The 20,394-nt window shown below is 38.0% G+C and overlaps 1 protein-coding gene across 2 annotated transcripts in view; it reads right to left on the bottom strand.

Moving 5' to 3' along the window:
* AP3B1 (adaptor related protein complex 3 subunit beta 1) overlaps positions 1-20,394 on the bottom strand; it is a 328,644-nt gene that overhangs the window by 9,970 nt on the left and 298,280 nt on the right. The window contains exons 25-27 of one of the 2 annotated variants that reach the window (XR_012639514.1): positions 8,639-8,736; positions 7,394-7,430; positions 2,788-2,926 (exon numbers count right to left, since the gene is read on the bottom strand). Coding sequence is in view for 1 of the 2 variants with exons in the window: in XM_074952685.1 (XP_074808786.1) it covers positions 2,788-2,926; positions 8,639-8,736 (237 nt within the window). In the remaining variant the exon portion in view is untranslated. The remainder of the gene's footprint in view (positions 1-2,787; positions 2,927-7,393; positions 7,431-8,638; positions 8,737-20,394) is intronic. The other variant, XM_074952685.1, reaches the window with a different exon arrangement.

The following is a 20,394-nucleotide window of genomic DNA, read 5'->3' as shown; positions in this document are numbered from 1 at the left end:
GACCCCAAACACATGGGACTAAGGGCATGGCTACACTGGAAACTTCAAAGTGCTTTTGTGGGAGTGCTCCCGCGGCAGCGCTTTGAAGTGCGAGTGTGGTTGCAGGCGAGCGCTGAGAGAGAGCTCTCCCAGTGCTCCTGGTAATCCATCTCCACAAGGGGATTAGCTCTGAGCGTTCGGTGCCTGTTTACACTAGTGCTTTAAAGCTCTCTGACTTGCTGAGCTCAGGGCGGTGATTTTTCACACCCCTGAGCCAGCAAGTTAGAGCGCTATAAAATGTAAGTGTAGCCAAGCCCTCAGACTAGAAGAAGAAGAAGAAGGGGAAGGAATACAGATATCAGACAGTCTTGGGATGGCTTGATTTTCCACTCCATTATATCAGTTTAAATAGACAATTCTATTGACCTCAGTGGAATTATACAAGCATAAAACCAAAGCAAATGAACAGTGAATCAGGACCAGTGTGTTCTTCACATCTGGCCCTGTGGTCTTTTATCTCTGAGCAACAGATTTCTCTCTTGTGTCTGCTACTACCTACAGGTTGATGAGCTGTTACTGTATTTGGGACAGATGAAAGTGTAGTGTTCAAAGACCATTTCCCTGTGTGGACCCATCTTTTTGAGCCAATCTGCTTGACACTTCAGGTGCCTTTTACGTGCATGATATTGAGCCACATTACATGATACTTTGCCAATTACAAGGTGGCCATAGATTTCTGATTTAAGTAGTATAAGTCATTCCCACTTTTTTTTGGTTAAGTACACAAAAGTCTGCAATGACTGTAACCACACTTTTGTGAACACTTCTTTTGTGTTGTTAAAAGACCAAATGAGCAAGGGTTTGTAAGGGAAGTGGAAGGATATGAAAGCAAACCCAAGGAACCTTTAATGTCTCCATCTGATGGGGAGTGCAATTCCATTTCTTGAAAGTCAAATGAGGAAATTCTCTGGATGAATGCTGGTGAGGATTGAGGCTCATGTCTCCATGTGCAATTTCTTGTTCATAGATGGTCTGTTGAGAACCCTAAAGTCTAGTATTCTCTTCAATCCTCCAGGTTTCTTAAAATACATGAAAAAAATGGAATAAAACTGCCAAGAAATTCTCCTGGAGCATGGGGAGCAACCTACATTATTGCCATTTGAAGAAGTGCGGGGCAATGAGAAGTCTGCATAAGAACCAATTTCTGAGGGTTCTCTCATGACCTCAGTTGCACAAAGCAATCTACAGGGTTCTTCTCTAATGCAGTTATTTATCTTCTTATTTGAGCTAGTGTGCTAAAAATAGCAGGTGGATGTTGTGGCTTGGAGCTCAGAACAGGGGGTTGAGCAGCCTTAAAAGCCTGAGCTGCTGCCCAAGTTGCAATGTCCACACTGCTATTTTTTAGCAAGCTAGCATGACTGTCTACCCAGGCCCTGAGGCTTGCTCCCAGCTTCAGTGTAGACATATCCAATGTTATCCCACTAATCCCATTGTGTCTGAGGTAAAACAGCATTCCATGGCTGACTATATCAAATGCCACAGGGAAGTGCAGATGATACAACGTTCCTGCAGTGCTTCCAAGACATCCTGTTACACGAATGGGCTGAATTCAAAGGAAGGAATGTATAAGATTATCAGTCTTCTGTGCAATGAGTGGTTCCTAACATTCTGAAAGGCTCTCTCAGAAGTGGGTGATTTTCTCTGAAATACACAGAAATGTTTTTCTTGCATGTAAACAGGAAGGGGTCAGATCTCAACCTGGTGGAAGATGTTCAATTCAGAACAGGAAGCTATATAGCTTCCATTTCCTAAATCCTCATCTAGTTCAGAAATCAATTCCAGGGATTGACTAGCTGTGAGGGTAGGGGTGGAGATTACTTGTGAAAAGCCAAGTATGGATAGGTGGTTTTGGGCCATACTGGGAAATATTTGTCAACGTGGATAAGGAAATCTTCCAGACATTACATTTTGGGAATGTTATATTCATGTCAAATAGCATCTCAGTGAGGTCTCCTAGAAAACATTTGGTGTTTAGAGGTCTAGAAATTAAGCGTATTCACATGTTAGACTTGTTTCGGCATTTGCCACATCATTGCATGATTTTTGAAAATTTTAACCAAAATTTTTCAAAAGTGACCTAAATTTCAATGAAAGTCAATGGGATTTAGGCTCCTAAATGCCTAAGTCACATTTGGGAGCAAGGCTCCAAAATAATTTAGGCATTTTCAAAATGTTACCCTTTTTCTCTAGGTGTCCCCTTCTGTATTTGAGGTTAGACTAGAAAAGGATGGCTACTTTGAGTAGTCTAATTAATCTAGGTCTTTGGTGCCTAGGTAGACAGGAAGGATGAGAATAGCTAGATTCTCCTGTGATGCAGGCCAGGCGTCTTTCTGGATGAGGTTATGGATGATAAAATCTTCCTGACCACTGATCACCAACAGGCTGCTGCATTTTGAACCAAACTGAGATATTTTTAAAGGAAGCCAAGAACTGGATAAGTAAGGACTGTTGTAAGTCAGGATGTAGGCAGATTGGTAGATCTGAACGGAGAAAGTAGCTTGACATTAGTCTTCTTTTATGGTTACCAAATTTAGATACACAAAAGGAAGGAAAAGCTCAAAAATCAAAATCAATCATACTTACCTATAAGAAAATATTAAAAAAATGCCTTTTGGAACTCTGAATTTGGACTCTTATTTTTCTCACGATTCTCAAGTGGAACTCCACATATCTATATCTATAAATGTAAGATTATGCACATTGACACCGAATCACTTTGTTTCACTGCATTTATCAGTCTTAGCTTACCTGTGTATGTTATCTTGACCAGATGGAACAACACCCAAGTTTGCTGCCTTTACCACCTTCTCAAGTAACACAAGACGAGTGGAATTCTGTGGAGCAACAGTGATTGTTGCAGATGTCTCATTCATTCCGGTCAGCATTCCTGAAACATTAAGAGAAGTTTTTTTTTTTTTTTTTTAATACTACTTTAGGAAATCTACAGAAATAGATATATGGTCTGTTACTGAATAAGAGCAAAAAGACTTATAAACCTTATTTTTCATGGGGTTTTCTAGAAGAAAATTACATATAAAATTAAACTATTTATCAAGAAACTGACTTAAAAAAATTCAAGTATGTGTAGATTTATATAAAAGCCCAATTAATTAACTTGTGATTTTAAAATAATTTAATCTTACTGAAAAGAAAATAGTAATAACTGAACAATGATGTGATATTAATAAATGTGTGTGCAGCCAAAGTGGCTCCTTTTCAGAAAGAGTACCTAATATAGAACACAGCAAACACAGATATTTCAAAACTTTAGTTCAAATTTGTCTTAAAAATATTAAACAATAGGTCATATCTAAATAACTTTTTCAACCATATAAGAATAAAACCACTATACTCCCTTAAAAAGAAAAGGCGTACTAGTGGCACCTTAGAGACTAACCAATTTATTTGAGCATAAGCTTTTGTGAGCTACAGCTCACGAAAGCTTATGCTCAAATAAACTCGATGAAGTGAGCTGTAGCTCACAAAAGCTTATGCTCAAATAAATTGGTTAGTCTCTAAGGTGCCACTAGTACGCCTTTTCTTTTTGTGAATACAGACTAACACGGCTGCTATTCTGAAACCTGTCACTATACTCCCTTGTAATTTCATTGCAGATTATTCTCTGAATTTTACTTCTTTTCCTTTTGCAGTCAGTCAATCAGATCAGTTTAGTTCATGAAGATAAAGTTAAAATTATCAGATCAAAAACTCAGAAACACTGTTCACTCAGCTAGTATCTGTCTCTTAAAGAATGTAATGATACACTATATTTGATTAAAATATGTCACTACAAAATACAGCTAAAATGTCAACCCTCCCTGCTATAATAGGAGAAAAAAATGGAATAAAAATGAAAGGAGAAATGTAATTCAAGAAGGCTATATGTAAGAAAAAAAATTCTTATCTCATCACCCAGTGCTTAGAACAGCATTTAGTAGGTCATCTATGTTAATTAAAATCCAGAAAAAAATCCCCTGGAGAGCTTCACATAGTCCTTATATGAAAATCCTGCAGGGATCTATGCTATATTCAGATGCTAAAACTGTTTGTAAAAACAATGAAATGTAGGACCTCAAGTAGAAGCGGTAAAGAAATAAACCAATGTCAGATATTTATATGCACAATAAAATTAAGTAACCAAAACTATTTAAAATTCTCAAAAATCCTATCCTTTTAGAAATATATATACACAATATACTGCAAATTCCATTCAGATGCTTAATAAATTTTATTTTAAAAAGTCAACATCGGCATACATTAGAATGTGAATCAGTGTGTCACAAAAACTGAAATTCTGAATAAAAAAATAAAGCAATTAATAAGTAATACGGGTGATATTTTAGAACATGATTTACTCATGACAAAAGCAAAAATAAATATCTACCTTCTATAAAAAAATCAGCATTAGCATTATCTAACCTTGGAAACAGTACATTCTGTTTCAGATTAACTTCAATATTAGGCAAAAGCTTTAAAAACTACATACACAATCTAAAACTGCTTTTAAGCAGAGCACAGGCACTGACATAACACTGCTGAGAGATGTGTGTACTCATTTATGATTTAAACCTTCTCCATTAAGCTCTATTGAAGAGCAAACGCTGAATAAATGAATGCAACTATGTTTATGTTAAAAGCCTGTTTCCCACAGCATGTAATTAAAGGAAATGTTGTACAAAGCCAGTACTTTTGTCAAGCTCCTGTAAATGGAAAGATGGATAGCACTCAGAGAAGTGAATGCATTGCTTCATATTTAACCTTAACACTCTTGTCATTAATGGTTTGTCTAACTTGTTCTATAAAAGACAAGGTACTGCTCCATTGAAGTAAAATTAAAAAAATCAACTAAACCATGCTTTTCAGAACAGAAGATTCATTATCGTTGACTAATGTATTGGCATAAAGCAAAGTAACATCCTATCAAGTAAGGCACACATTCAATCTGCCTTTCCACCCCCCTTTATTTTTAACTCATGCTGTTTTATTGTTATAGGCAATTTGTACCACTCAGCATGACAGTGTAAACTGAATCAAGATTAATTTACATGCAAAAGAACACTTAGGAGAGCAGCATGGTAAGCAAATGTATTGTCTCGATTGCTGAGGTGGAAAAGAACCTGGAAAGAAAAAAAGGTGCTCTAATTAAGGGGCATCAAATATGATTGCTTGTGGTAGTTAAGGGCCAGAAAATAGTAAATGTCTGACCACTTAAAGAATTAGTATCTTGCTTATTAGGAACACAAGTTAGATCCATAAATCTTAATAAAATTAAGTAAATGTGTTTTTTAATCCCTGGTATTTCTAAAGTAAATGTGCCAGGTATACTTGACTTAAAAATTGTGCAAAATTATCAATTGCATTTTCATCTATGAAAAAACTGTAAAATGAAGCCAATTAAAACAACTGTGTGTATACACTTTAAAAATAAAAATATTAATGGTAAAATACTAATTAATAACCAGTTATAAAAAACATGTGCCACCTTTAACGTGGCATTACTCATTGGAATCTAAGAAAACTTTGGTCAGTGCACAGAAAGGCAATTAATTTGGGTTAATTAAGTATTACAATGAATCAAGAATACACTGTTTGAATAATAAAAGGAAATGAAATTGGAAAAAAAATTATACTGATGCAAAAAACATCTGATATATTGTCATCTATCAGAGAAGACTGAGCTCAATCCTATTCCCATTCAAGTCAACTGGACCTTTGCCACTGATTTCAAAAGGAAGAGAGTCAGGCAAGATGATGTGAGGATAGAGGCCCCTGTGCTACAGTTCTTACTCATGCAGAATTCCCACTGAAGCCAAGTGGAGTTTTGTCTGAGTAAGTGCTGCAGAGATGGCATGGAATGCTGAAGCCTAAGATTGAAACAAGTATTTAAAATAACAAAATTAATTAGTCCATTGCTTCCAAATGGTCAAATCACCAAATCACAACATTAATTAAGCGACTGCTCAAGACTATATGGATAGGGAATGAATCACCCTGAAAGAGTTTCTCCAGTTCAGAATTGAGGGCAAAGTGAGCTAGTGTTGCACGGCTCAGCATATGATGCATAGTATATAGTTAAATACAGCTTTCCGTTTTCTAGTGTTGCCACTAGGAAACCTTCACAGGCATGAATATTCAGCACCCTGTCTGTCCCCCTCCTGCTTATGCCATGGGGGAAAAGGAAATACACAAAATGTGACTCACAATGCAAAGCAGCATAGTGTAACTGAGTGAAGATGGGAAACAGTGAATTGTTTTCTTGCATTATTGCTATAATGTTGTATGTTCCGTCCTTAGTATTCTTATTAGATTGCACATGCAATTTAGACCTAATATTCTTAAAAGCCATGTGTATCTTCTAATTTTTCCCCATACAAATTTGCCGCCACCCCTAATTCCCACCCTCCACTGTTTCCTATTATTAACTTTGAATGCAAACATAAAACAAAGTATCTCAAGATACAAGGTTTGAAAAATCTTTTGACCAAAATAAGGAAAAACATGAAAAATAAAAAATAAGGTGTATAAATCGGATTTATTTGGAGAATGAAGTAAAATCAAAGTTAACACGGAACGGAAACACATTTGTTAACTTCTAAGCTGACCTGCATTTTACTCTAGTAAGATTTGTGTTGCTAAAATTTGAGGAAATTCATTTCTTATTGATTTGGGATTTTCATTTACCAAGCCCATATAGCAATTATCTTAAAATACTCCAACCTGTTCCAAGATCTGTGTAACAAATAAATACACATGTAAAGTTTAGAATTGAGACCTCTATTACCAAGAGTTTTCTAAAACAGCTGAAATCTATCACTAAAGATGCTATAGAAGAGGGTTTTAAACATATGGTAAATTTGCCAGCATCAAGTCCTGCATCAAAGAATGAATTCAGGAAGACAGAAAGAACGATACAAAAATGCCAAGAGACCTTCATGGATTTACAAATACTTCATATAAACAAAATTTCAAATAGCTTTATTCAGAGTAGCCTTTCTGCTCTATTAAACATAGCAAACAGCTGCCAGATTTATTCAGACAAATAATCAACAACCATAGAAGTAAAATGGCAGAAGAAAAAGGAATTTTGGCAACAACTCCACAGAGGACTATAGCTATTCTCAAAAGTGCACTTCTTCTATGTTCTCATGGTTCTATATGGTCAGTCAGGGGAAAAAAAGCCCTCAGTCAAAGCAAAGCAGAGAAAATGATCAAATATCAAGCAAGCAAGCAAGCAAGCAAACCAAAAAGTGGGGGGGAGCACAACAACCTTCTTTACTTACAGTATACCCCAGCTACAATTTTCAGAAGGGAACGGTCTAAAACAAATGTGCCAAAGCCTCATTTAATCACTCACCTTGGTTTGCTGAGCAGGTGTAAAGCAGTGAGGCAGGCTTTAGCCAGCAAAGGGTAAGAACAGCAAATAAGTATCAATTGGTTAAGAAAAAAATTCACAATCCTAACTTTTCACTGCAGTGATCAACTTCACAGAAAATAATACAAGTAAAACTTAGATTGCATTCTTAATCATTTAAAATATAAAAGTAACTGTAAGAAAGATGCAAAAGTGATTAGTAATAATATATAGCATTGCATAGGATTACTCGTTGGTGTTCTTGACTGCTTGATAGATATACTGGGTTTCTGAGCTTTACACAGCCATGAGATGGAGTCCCGTGGGTACATTCTCATCTCAGTGGGAAAGGATTTACGCATGTAAATCCCCATTCATTGAGATGGATGAGAATATACCATTGTAAATTTGAAAATGCATCCAAAGCTCAAGCTTTTGGACTTTAAAAGTACTGCAGTAAATTTGAACAAAATTCTTAGCTGTGTGAACTGTTCAATTTAGTAAAACCAGCTATTATATATTTTTATTATTCATATAGTAAGAACCATTCAAATTATCAAATACGTTTGAGTCCAGGCCAAGCCACAATCTTGGATTTTACAGAAATGCTGACTTTCTTTAAAAGCACTACATTAAGAAAATTGACCGCCGAGGTGTAGACAACAACACGGTTCCTTTTTAAAAGGCTACACCAAAGGGAAGCCAAAGAGTTTGTTTTTGATAGTACGAAGCGTTGTTTTAAAGGGGTATGATTGTAATGAACTTCAAAGTAGTTGGGAGAAAAAGTACATTAACTCTACACTAGCAATAGTGTTGGAATAAAGACTAATAAAAGGAGACATCATTGTATTAATACACATTTGGATTATTTCTCTGAGCTGGTGGGTCTAAAATTCCTGCCATTAGCACTAATATGAAATGCATTAGTGAGTAATGTTAGGAAACCATAACTCTCAGGGCCAAAAGGTTGATTATGGACTATGTATGAGGAGGGACTGTTTTTTTAAAAGATATATTAATCAGTTATCAAGTACCACTGGAATGCACACACTGTGTGCTTCTAAAGGTATTTTCTAAACCAAGCCATTAGTATGAGATTGAAAGAGACTGCACAGAGTAGCATCAATAGCTACATACATAAAGTGATTTCTGGGCATCTGTATAGATGTGCAAGTGAAAAGCATTGTAGTGCATGCACATGGAAATCAAAAATGCATTTATCAAAGTTACTGAAATAATATTTCTCACCTTGCTCTGTCTTAAAGTCCTTCTCTGACATAGTGACAGGTAAAAGTAATTCTCCAACAGGGGGCCGAATATTAACACTGAAGTGATCTTCCTTTGTACTGAGAGAAGAGAAATTACACAGAATTGAACACTTTTTTGGGGTAAGAAAATATTCTATATAACCAAAATTAAATTGGAGCAAATATGTTATCAACTGATTTTGTAGAATTTACCTTTCTGATTTTCACTTTGCTAATCCAAAACCTTGCTAATTCTCACCAAAAATCTGACTGCCTCATCCTACTTCCCAGCATAGATGCAACAACAAGGTGCTGCAGTGAGCTTTTGTATTTCTAATACTGTTACTTTTATTGCTATGCACATGTTCTAGTCAACTAAGAAGTATCAGATAAACTAAACTACACGCTTGCTAAAAATCAACGTTATATGATTTTTAAAAAACTGTTTGTTCATTAGTTAATTTGCAAAGTTAAATAATCAGCAACATCCCAGCAATTAGTCTGAATTAGCAAGATTCTACTTCTCCTGTTTTAATACCACCAATACGTTCAAAGAATTGTCTTACGCAAAGTGTAATATCCAGGATCAAATATTTTAACAATCTTCCTATTTAGTATGAAACATTTTTCTAAACAAAACAAGGATCTTCTATAATACAGTCACTTCTAAATTTAACAAGGACATAATTTGGAAGGGCACACAATATTGTCTGAGAGACATAGAAAAAACTAATTTGAGAAGCAAGAAAAATATTTTATCAGTTCAATTTTGAAAACTTCTCATTTTTTGACATAGCAAAAAGTAGGCTACTGGTTGATCAGAAGAAGCCTTGATGGAAATTCTCTCAAATATGGGACTAGTTTTCATAACAGCAGATAGTTTAAAAACAACAACAAAATAGCACATCAGCAGTATTCTGCTATTAAAAAAACAACATATGTTACAGATTCCTTCTTAACCCCTTCCCTCCCCCCCCAAAAGACAAACACTGTTCATCTCATTCTCTGCCAGGGTCAAATTATTTGTACCTGAAACTAATTTTACAGAAATTCAAGATATGTCCACATTACCACGTTTGGTTGGCTGACTACAATATGCAACATCCAGCTAAGAATGCATTTACAATTAAAATCTTTGTTGTAGCCATAGGGCAAGTGAAATTTTGGAAAGAAAAAAAAAATCTCTTCACTAACTGGTCTGCCAAATAATCAGCAAATATTGATTGCTTGTATGCCTGAGCTATCCTGCTTAAACATATTGGTACAATCATTAGTAGTACAAAAATCAATTGATTAATATCCATGGTATTTAAATTAATCTCATTTGTTATTGATTTTTTATAATTTTTTTCACCTTAGAAGTCTGAAATTAGATTGGCTGATGTAGGAAACAGCACTGGATGATTAATATAGAAGTCATATTTTTCCTCCGATTAAAAAAATTACATGACAAAGTATCTGAAATCAGAAAAATATTTGTTTTATATGCCAGTTACTTAAAATTTAAATAGTTACTGTATTTTAACCAGTTGCTACAACTTTAGCAACAGAAACACTTAGAAGATACATTTTATATATTCTAAAATTATTTGATTTTTAAAACTTGTGATATGCTGTAATTAAGCTTTTAAATGCCAAATGTAGATGTGTCAAAAGTAATGTAGCAGAACAATAACTGACAGTATTACTCTAAATCTAAGTTCAGTAAATATACACTAAAATGATTCTTTAAAGTCTGGCTGAGATAAGCTTTATAATGATTTATGTCACAGGATGTTATTCCATTTTATAAATAATTTTTAACTCTATCCCTGCTTACAATCCTGACGTTCATTATTTTTCTTAAATAGTTTGAATGCTGTCAGTTTAGCTAATGACAACAGAACACTGAAACAGCAAGGATGCAGTCAGTATATGTTGAGATTGAAGTGGGCTGTGACATAAGACATAATATTTTTTCATATGAGACCAGCAATTTGGGAGTGAAAGAATGAATCTTTAGCCAATTGCCCCAGATAACATTTTTCTATATTGTTTAAGTGGCTTGTCTGAACTAAAATGGCTACAAGGGGATTCAACAACACCTTCATAATAATTTAACAAAACAAAACAAAACCACTTTCAAAATGTAACCAAGAACGATTATGGGATAATTCAGCATGCTGTTGGATCTACTGCAGACCATGCTATTTATACATTAATTTGACAACATAGTGTCTTCAGATGTACCTTTTATAGTGGGAAAGTATCAATGTAGCCTGGCTCCTACATAAGCATTCTAAAGCAGTGGGAAAGAACCCTTACTAAGTACTGTCCAATCCAGTGACTCTTGGGGGCATGCAGAGGTCTTCCAGGGAGTACGTCAACTAATCTAGATATTTGCCTAATTTTACAACAGCCTACATAAAAAGCACAAGTGAAGACAATACAAACTAAAATTTCATACAATGACTTGTTTATACTGCTTTATATACTATATCAGCAGTTCTCAGACGACGGGTTGCAACCACGAAGTACGTCACAAGTTCGCTTTAAGGGGGTTGCCAGGGCTGGTGTTAGACTTGCTGGGCCCAGGGCAGAAAGCCAAAGCCCGAACCCTGAGGGGCAGGACTAAAGCCCAAGCCTAAACAACTTAGTTTTGCAGGACCACTTACAGCATGGGACCCTGGGCAATTGCCCAGCTTGCCACCCCCCTAATGCTGGCCCTGAGAGTTGAACAGACAATATGGAGAAAAACTTAATTGTTGCTGTTGCTTCACAGCCTCCCAGAATGACAAGGCTCACAAGTGAAAAACAGGCTCAAGTATCGCACTGAAATGTAAGCACAATATTTATATTCCAATTGATTTATTTTGTAATTATATGGTAAAAATGAGAAAGGAAGCAATTTTTCAGTAATAGTGTGCTGTGACACTTTTGTATTTTTATGTCTGATTTGTAAGCAAATAGTTTTTAAATGAGGTGAAACTTGGGGTGCACAGGACAAATCAGACTCCTGAAAAGGGTACAGTAGTCTGGAAAGGTTGAGAACCACTGGTCCAACCAAACAATCCACTCCCCCTTGAAAGTAACAAACTCATTAATATTTCTTAATAAAGCCATTAAAATAGTTTTGTGGATCTGATGCCTGTTTCCACCTCCTCCAACTTTATCAATAGGTTTTCTGCTCACTGGATGGCCAAAAGTCTTGTTGCTTGTTCTTATGATCATTAGGTAAGATTTACTTTATTTCAAGCTAGAATTGCTGAGATCCAGCATACTTTGATACAATTATTTTTCAGCTGCAGAAAACCATTCCTCCTTTGCTCCAATCACTACAATTCTCTTTACACTGAATATCAGTGACTCTAAATGTTGGTATTTTTTCCAGGCCTGTAATCCCTATATAGGGATCTGATGCAGTGTCTATCCCACATATAAACACAACTATGCCACCTGCCTGTACTTGGAGAATAGGCCAGGCTTGATTAAAGATGAAGCCTAGGTGTGGAAGGAGCTGAGCAGTGACTATAAAGAAAGGAAGCAGATTAGAAAGAGATTATAAAGAGACCGCAGGAGAGAAACTCTAGTCCCAGTAACTCTCTGGGACTAGAGAGTTGAGAGCCTAGGAGGGTCAAGGAGGAAGCCGAGGGGGAGAGATGGCCCTGGGATCCTCTCCTGAGTTGAGAAGTCTGGCAGGAGACTAGGAGAAACACAGAGCAGCCACTGAGGTGGAGAAAGTTCCAGTGGTAAAACCTGATAAAACGACAGGATTGAGACCTTGCAGAGAGAGAGAGCGCACTAGGAGGTGTTCAATTAAGGAATATAGAGAGATGAAAGATCAAGCCTGAAGAGGGCAAAAGTGGGTTTACTTTTGTACTTTTAGTTGGAGATTTTGCTGGAAGGTTCCAGGGAGAGCCCTGGGAGTCCTGGCCCTGAAAGAAGGGTGAACTAAGAGAGGCAGGAGAGAGAATGCTTGATAAAGAGGCTACAGCAGGAAGATGTCCAGCGAGGCAGCAGCAAGGAGCCTGATGGAGCAGACCTTGCGTGCTGGTTATAGGGTCCCTGGACTGGAAACCAGAATAGTGGGAGGGACTGAGCTACCCTACCAGTGACTGTGGAAGGTGGCAAGAAGCCCTGAGAAGGGAATAAGGATGACTGAAAGATGAGTAAAGGGTGTGAGGACTACAGGACTCAGAGTCAGGATTAAAGACCTTCTGTAAGGATGCTGGACTTTCAATCATTTGGACTTTGTTACCCTGGAAGGTTTGGGTCTAAAACATGACCTGACCAGAGGTCTGAGTTGCCAGAAGAGGCAGACCACGGTGGGACTGGCGCGACTATTGTCAGGGGGCACTAACCACAAAAGAGCTGCTGCACCATGCCCTGCCATGCCAAGAGGTGTTCCAGTAGTGAGCCCACCCTTCTACAGGAGCCAAAAGCACTAACGTAGGCATAGTGGGTCCTCTTTTATATGTAATTTAATTAGGGATATAATTTTTTAAAAGTCATCATATTAAATACTTAATTTAAAGTGTTTGCTACTAAATACAAATCTGGATAGTAAGAATGTAATTTACATAAAATAATGTAACTAAGAATTGAATTCAACCCTATTTAAAATTAATTTAACTACTATATATCAAAACCGTTAAGAAATACTTCATAGCTTAAAAGTTGCTATTAGAAGTAGTTTTAAGAGTGCCAGAAGAATGGTTAAGACTACACTGAAACATCTCTTGTAAATGCTCTTGCTTCAAATCTCTTGGGAGATTACATTTATAATGAAATATAACAGAAAAGAAAATTTGTCAAACCAGGTGAAGAATTACAAATAGACATGGGTACATAAAATCTGCATGGGAATATTTCTCCAGTTTTCAAACTGAAAGGCCTTAAGCATTTTCCATGGCAGAAGTTACAACCTTAGTACAGAATAAGAGCCTCTCAATTAAAAGTCTGCTCAATGGAGCCCAGCAAGAAAAGGCTAGTATGTCTGATAACACTCCACTCCACAGCAGAATCTCTTAAGTACGGAGTAGTACTCTTCGTGAGGTACAGAGCAAGCTAGGTTTCAGCATTAATTCTACTGTTGCCTGAAAAAAGGTATTAAACTGTAGAGAGACATGGTGGGTGAGGTAATATCTTTTATTGGACCAACCTCTGTTGGTGACAGAGACAAGCTTTTGAGCCATACAGAGCTCTTTTGAAGGCTTTCACCATATGCATGGCATTATTTCAGACTACATGGGTGCTATATCCAATACATCGAAGAAAGTTGTACAAACACAGGAACCAAGGGGGAGAAACACTCTACTTAATAGATTAAATGACATTACAAGATCACGTTTGATCATTTAGGAGGAGCATGATTTAAATTTTCTCCGGGATGCTTGGAACAGAAGGTGTTCTGTCACTTTTCTGTTCTTTTGCCAAACAGTTTGCTCCCAAAGAACCAGGTCGACATCTGGCATTGTTTGGATCAGTCTGTCCTGGATCACTTATGCAAAAACCGTAAGTGGCTGTTTACCAGATGATCTTAAGAAATCCTCTTATCCAGGATAATGGTAGACTTAGGGGGCAAGGACAGCAGTGTCTACCTTTGAAACAAATGTAAATGGCATTACCACTTAGAAACATACAAAACATTAGAGTATTACCTGTTAATTCTCTATATAGGTTTTTATACCGTGGTTATTTGAGCACCTATCAACTTCTTCAAAGGATACAAAAGTCAACTACCTACCTTTGGAGGCCTGCACCCCTAGTTTAGATAATGTTTTCAAAGTCACAGTAAAGAGGATGCCTGCTTCTTTAATGGAGGCCTTGCTACGAAGTTAGCCTTCTCCTATTCCCTTGATAACCATAAGACTAATACCATGCTAGGCCATGGTCTTGAACATGTCTTTTGCAGAGGTTTTTAATTTCCTGATTATTTATATTCTAATTTCCCATAGTTTATATTCAAAGAGATACAAAGAACAGGAAGAAAAGTTGGGAGAGAAAAGAACAACAATATTTAAGTTTCCTCTTGATTTCACCTTTCTGAGGTGTTTGGATTTTGTCTACTTTTCCAACTTTGGGGAAAGGAAGAGAAGCATCTGGCTAAGAAAGGCCCTGGATTTGCAGAGGTGGGAGCAGTTGTTCAGACCCAGCACTGCCTCCTCCAGCCTGATGTACTTGCTTTCTGGAGGTGGGCCAATTAGTGGTTGGCTTTAGAGTGATTGACAGTGGAGGGAAGAGCACCAGATTGCTTGTCTTCATGTCCAAAAGTTTTAAATAATAAATAAATAAAAAGTACACCTCCCTAGCGATAACTTACTGACCAGCTGACAAAGCACTGTCCAGGGAAACACCATATGAACAGGTGAAAATGTGATTGAGAGTGATATGAAAGCTGTTTTCTCTCTAACAACTGCCTTTGGTACACTTTCTATATAGCTTCCTGTATATTATTATTCAGATGCTATTACATGAGTCAAACAAGTCAGTGTTTATACCTGAGTTACTTGCACTTTTTAAAAAACTGACTTTTCAGGAAAAATAGGATCAGGATTGGTAAATAACTACTGGTTTTGTAGTCTCAATATTTTTGAGACAAGGTTGGATGTTAGGGTAACTGACTGATCCTTTTCTTTTTCTTCTTGATTGCAGATAGACATCTTGCTCAAGTAGATTTCAGGGTATAGAGGTGCCTGAAAGAAGGGAGGATATTTGCTTCTTCAAATATATGTATCTCTAAGAGATCTGGGGAAAAGGAGCACCTGTGCCCTTAAAAGAATATGCAGCAAGAGATTTCATGAGTAGGAAGAGAGTGAAGAGAGCGGGTCTAATTCCCTTCTTGACAGTTTTCATAAATAATTTGCTAGATTTCCCCACCCTGACAAACCAACCTCTGGCTTGTGTGTGCAAAACCTGCCGTTCAGAAAGGCTTTGGCCAGGCTGTGGTAGGTGGATGCAGAGCATCATCTCCCCTCTTTCCCAGCAGCAGATCTAAGTGCTGCCAGAAGTAGAGCATAGACTGGCCCTTAACAGTTCCAGTGGCAGTACTGGGAGGAGCAGGAGCACAGTTCTTGGGGCTGGGTTTAGTAACCAGACCTGTACTATTACCATCTCTCTGCCATCTTTCAGTGTGTGCTGCGTTCCCTTGACCCCAAGTCTGCTTGTTATTTTGAGGGAGGGGAAAGGAGTGCATATAAGCACTTCTTCCCATTCCATTTCAGCTCTCTCCCCCTTCTCTCGGTAGTTGTGGTGACATCCTGCCCACTCCAACCACTCAGGCTCTTAGATTCTGGGTGTGACATTGCACTCCATATTCTTTATGGAAATATGCTTATGATATGGATACGGCATTACTCAGATATACTTCATGAAAGATGGCTCATGTAAGATATAATTGGAAAGGTTGTGATTTACTGAATCTTATTATCCAATTTGTATGCACATATCATTTTTGTATCTGAAGTTAGGAATATTGACCATGTATCTGTATTTCAAATGTGCTACCTTGGGTGACACCCACAACTAGCCATTCAGGTACAACAATGAAAAAGACAGATAAGGCTGATGGCCCATCAGCAAAGACAATGGACTGTGAAAGAGCTTAGCCTTCCTGTGGATGCTCCAGACAGCCTAGGAGTAATGGCTGCTAGGACCCTGTAACGATGAAGCCTCTGGCGGAACACAACTGAGAGTATCAATTCAGGACAAATTGCTTAGAGCAGGGCAGTTATAGCCCAAGGCTGGGGTTCCTTGCACAACAAACCAGCCAAACAGAGAGGACTTCAGTTTTACCCTACAGGCTAACCAGAAGTCATACAAGCAATTCCCTTAGACACTCCAGTTTCCCAGTATCACCACCAGTGCCACTCATTATGGGGACAAATGGTTATGAAAACCAATACCCCCGTAAAAGAAAAAAAGTTCTCTCAATCACAAAGGACCAAGCTCGAGACCCAGGTCAATATATAAATCAGATCTTACCCACAAATCACGCTGTTGCCAATTCTTTAGAATCTAAAATCTAAAGGTTTATTCCTAAAAAAAAGAAATATAGATGAGAGCTAAAATTGGTTAAATGGTATCAATTACATACAGTAATGGCAAAGTTCTTGGTTCAGGCTTGTAGCAGTGATGGAATAAACTGCAGATTCAAATCAAGTCTCTGGAGTACATCCACAGCTGGGATGGGTCATTCAGTCCTTTGTTTAGAGCTTTAGTTCGTAGCAAGGTTCCTCCAGAGGTCAGAGCAGGATTGAAGACAAAATGGAGGGTTTCCAGGGCCTTTTATATTCTCTGCCATGTGGCTTGTGCTTCCTTTGTCTCAAATACAAGCTGCCCAGCCATGGCTTGAAAGCCTTAGATTTCTGACCATAGGCATATCCCTGTATGCCTTGCTGAGTCACAAGGTGTATCTGCCTTCTCTCAATGGGTCAGTTGTATAGCTGATGGTCCTTAATGGGCCATCAAGCAGGCTAGGCAGTGATGATGCCAAATTGCCTGGGGTGTCACCCAGAAGTATAGCACAAGGTTGAAATACAGACAGTATAGAGACCCTGCAGAGCAAAAATGGTCTATACTGTCACAGTTCGTGTCAATAACGTCACAGACCCGGCAGAGTCATGTGACTGAGTCACCTGATGCTGGACCCCCTCTTGGAATGCCAGTGTTTTTCCACTGGAAGACAAAGGGTTCCCACCATACACTAAAGCTATATAAGTAGGGGAGTGACATCATCGTGGTTCTCCTCTGCCTCCCTGCCCAAAGAGACACTGGGGAAACACCTTGAAGCAAGAACTGAACTGGGGGGAGAAGAGCTGAGCCCAGGCTGGAAGGGTGTTTAGACTGTGAGTAATAATACCTAAAGTTTCAAGCTGCAGGCCAGTGCAGCTGGCTTTCAAAAATCTTAGCAATCTGCCTAAAACAACATTTAGGGTGAAAAATTACTATTTGTAGCCAATTTCTTTAGTGTACTAAGTTTAGTCTGAGTGTTTTGTTTTATTTCCTCAGTAATTTGCTTCGTTCTGTTTGCTATCTCTTATAATCACTTAAAATCTGCCTTTTATAGTTAATACATTTGTTTTGTTTATTATTAAACCCAGTTTGTGCAATTTCTAACTGGGGGGGCAAGAAGTTGTGCATCTCTCTCTTCACATTGAGGGAGAGGGTGAATTTTTATGAGCTTGCACTGTGCAGATTTTTCTACACAGCGCAAGAAAACATACCTTTGGGTCTGTACTCCAAGGGAGGTGGGCACCTGAGTGCTGGGGCAAGTCTCTTAAGCAGAGTCTTCACAGAGCTGATCTCAGTGTCTTGTGTCTTTCTGCAGCTGGGTGTGGCCCTGCCTGTGTGTGTGCTAGAGGAGGCTTAAGAGCCTGGCTCAGCAAGACAGGTTAAAGGCTGGCAGAACATGTGGGCTCAGCGGTATTTCAGTACATCAGATGGCACCTTAAAGGAGAGCAAGCCTTCACACTGGGAAGACACTAATAGCACAGGCTTTTTCCCTTCCCTCACATAGAGTCCTGATGGCCTGTCACAGAATTTTTCCAGGCACCAGGAGGTGGAGGAGAGGGAGAACAGGTTCTCATCACATCCAGCACTAGCCCATCTCTAGAAGTTTGTGTGGGGTTTTTTGGTTGGGGAGGGAGGAACACACTTGTTCCCCCTTTCCCAGATCTTTCAGGGCAGTTCATACTCCTAGGAGTCCCTCCCTTCTCTTCAGGCAACTGCCACGTTGGACCCAACCCCTGCAGTGAGGTAGGAGCTTATCTGAAAGAGGCTTTTGCCTGCAAACATAGGGAGGAAAAAAGGATAGGGAAGTTAGAAACCCTAAATATGCAACTCACTCACACACACACGTACATAGGGGCAGGGTGTCTGTGTATACACATATATGCACATGTTTTTTAGAAGATGAAGAATGGCCATTTACTCATCCTGACCCTCACTTTAAAAAAAACAAAAACCACACAAATAGCATTATTGGATAGAAAGGGGGGAAAGTCCATTTGCTGAGAGATCGCACAAGAAAGGAGGTGATGTGATGTTCTCACTATGAGCAACCTAATGTATGTTCTAAATAAATGCATTAGGAACAGTTTTCAAGTTAAAGAGTTTCTCCTTTCTCTCTAATTAGGTATGTGATCTTTGAAAGTTTTGCTTAATAAAATAGTGCTTATCAGGGAAGTGTTTCAAAGCTCTCAGAGCTTTCAACTCTGTATATTACAGTTTCTCCTTCACTGCCCTTGTTATGTTCAAGATCTTTTAAAAGTGATCTAAATATTTTATTCGTCATTTTTGCTTTTTTCTTAATATAGTTTGCATTTATTGAACCACTAACACTACAACATCTCGAAGCAGACAGGTAGTGTTTACTATGCAAAACACACAGTCAATGATTGGCATCTAAGACCAATTGATCTACCCATTACCACTATCTCCCAACCCCCACAAGCACTACTACAAAGCTATTGATTTAAACACTGCCGATCGGTTTCCATTTTCTGATTTTGGGCAGGCCAATTAAGAAAGTGAGTAATTGTGATTACACTGCTTCAGGATCAATTACATTTGATGCAAGACAAAGTGTGCTCCTTTTGGTAAAACGTAGGAAAATAATTATGATCAGGGAACGCTTTACTGCTGTCTACGCCCCAAACAGCTCAAATAAATGACATACATATATATCTTCATGGAAGACAATACAGCAAAATAAAGGTGTAAGGACACCTTTTGTCAAAATATTCTTGAAATAATTCACACATCCACACACAACCTTTTGAACAAAAAACTTTAGAAAGTATCGAGAATTAAAAGAACTGCCATTGATTGTATTTTAAACAGATTCACATGGCTGAAAGACCACCACAAAACACAGAATCGCCTAATATACACATATGTACTACAAGGATGTTTGGAACAATAAAACAGCAAATTTTACTCAAAGTACATCTATCTTTATTTTTTCCCCTTCTACAGTATTCTTAAATATCAAAGGGTTTATTAATCAATGAGGCAAACAAAGTAAGCAATTCCTATTCTTAATTTAACTTTAAACTTAGTGTTTAGCTTGAGCTTTGTCATTGGGCTCACATTGTCCAAATCATTAAAATGACTACAGCACTGGTGTCTGAGGCAAATCTATTTACAGTGACGTTACTCATAGTCTGGTTGGTGTTCAGGAATATTGATCTGTCTTGTTTGTCTAATAGGAAAATAATAAACAATTACTAGGCAATGTTGGAGAAAGTAATCAGTTTTTATATATCACTAATATAGCAGACCTCCCAAAACATAAAGGTGATGATCTGCATAAAATCAATGTGTTATGCTACATTGCTTATACTCATCACTGCAGAGATTCTCAGCAATAAATGGTGTAAGTTTGGAACTGAATCATTTATATACCGTATATACTCGTTCATAAGCCAAATATTTTTGGTAAAAAAGTGACGCATCAAAGAGCGGGGGTCGACTTATAAACGGGTCTACACCAAAATTTGATGATTTTAAACTCTATGAAATCACTGAACTGAATATCTAATACATTGTTGTTTTGTTTACCTGGAGCCCCTGCAGGCATGGAGCCCCTCAGTTCCCTGTGGCCGCGGTTCGCCTTTCCCAGCCAATGGGAGCCGCGGGAAGTAGTGCGCCAGGTAAACAAAATGTCCTGACCCGCCAGTGGCTTATCCTGATGGGCTTGGAGCCAAAGTTTGCCAACCCCTGAAATATAGGGTCGGCTTATGAAAGGGTCATACAGTTTTTACTGTTTTTATCTAT

Source organism: Natator depressus, chromosome 5 (genome assembly GCF_965152275.1).
Source record: "Natator depressus isolate rNatDep1 chromosome 5, rNatDep2.hap1, whole genome shotgun sequence".
Taxonomy (NCBI): Eukaryota; Metazoa; Chordata; order Testudines; family Cheloniidae; genus Natator; species Natator depressus.
Note: the sequence above shows the minus strand (reverse complement) of the source record. Positions and strands in the feature narration are given on the sequence as shown.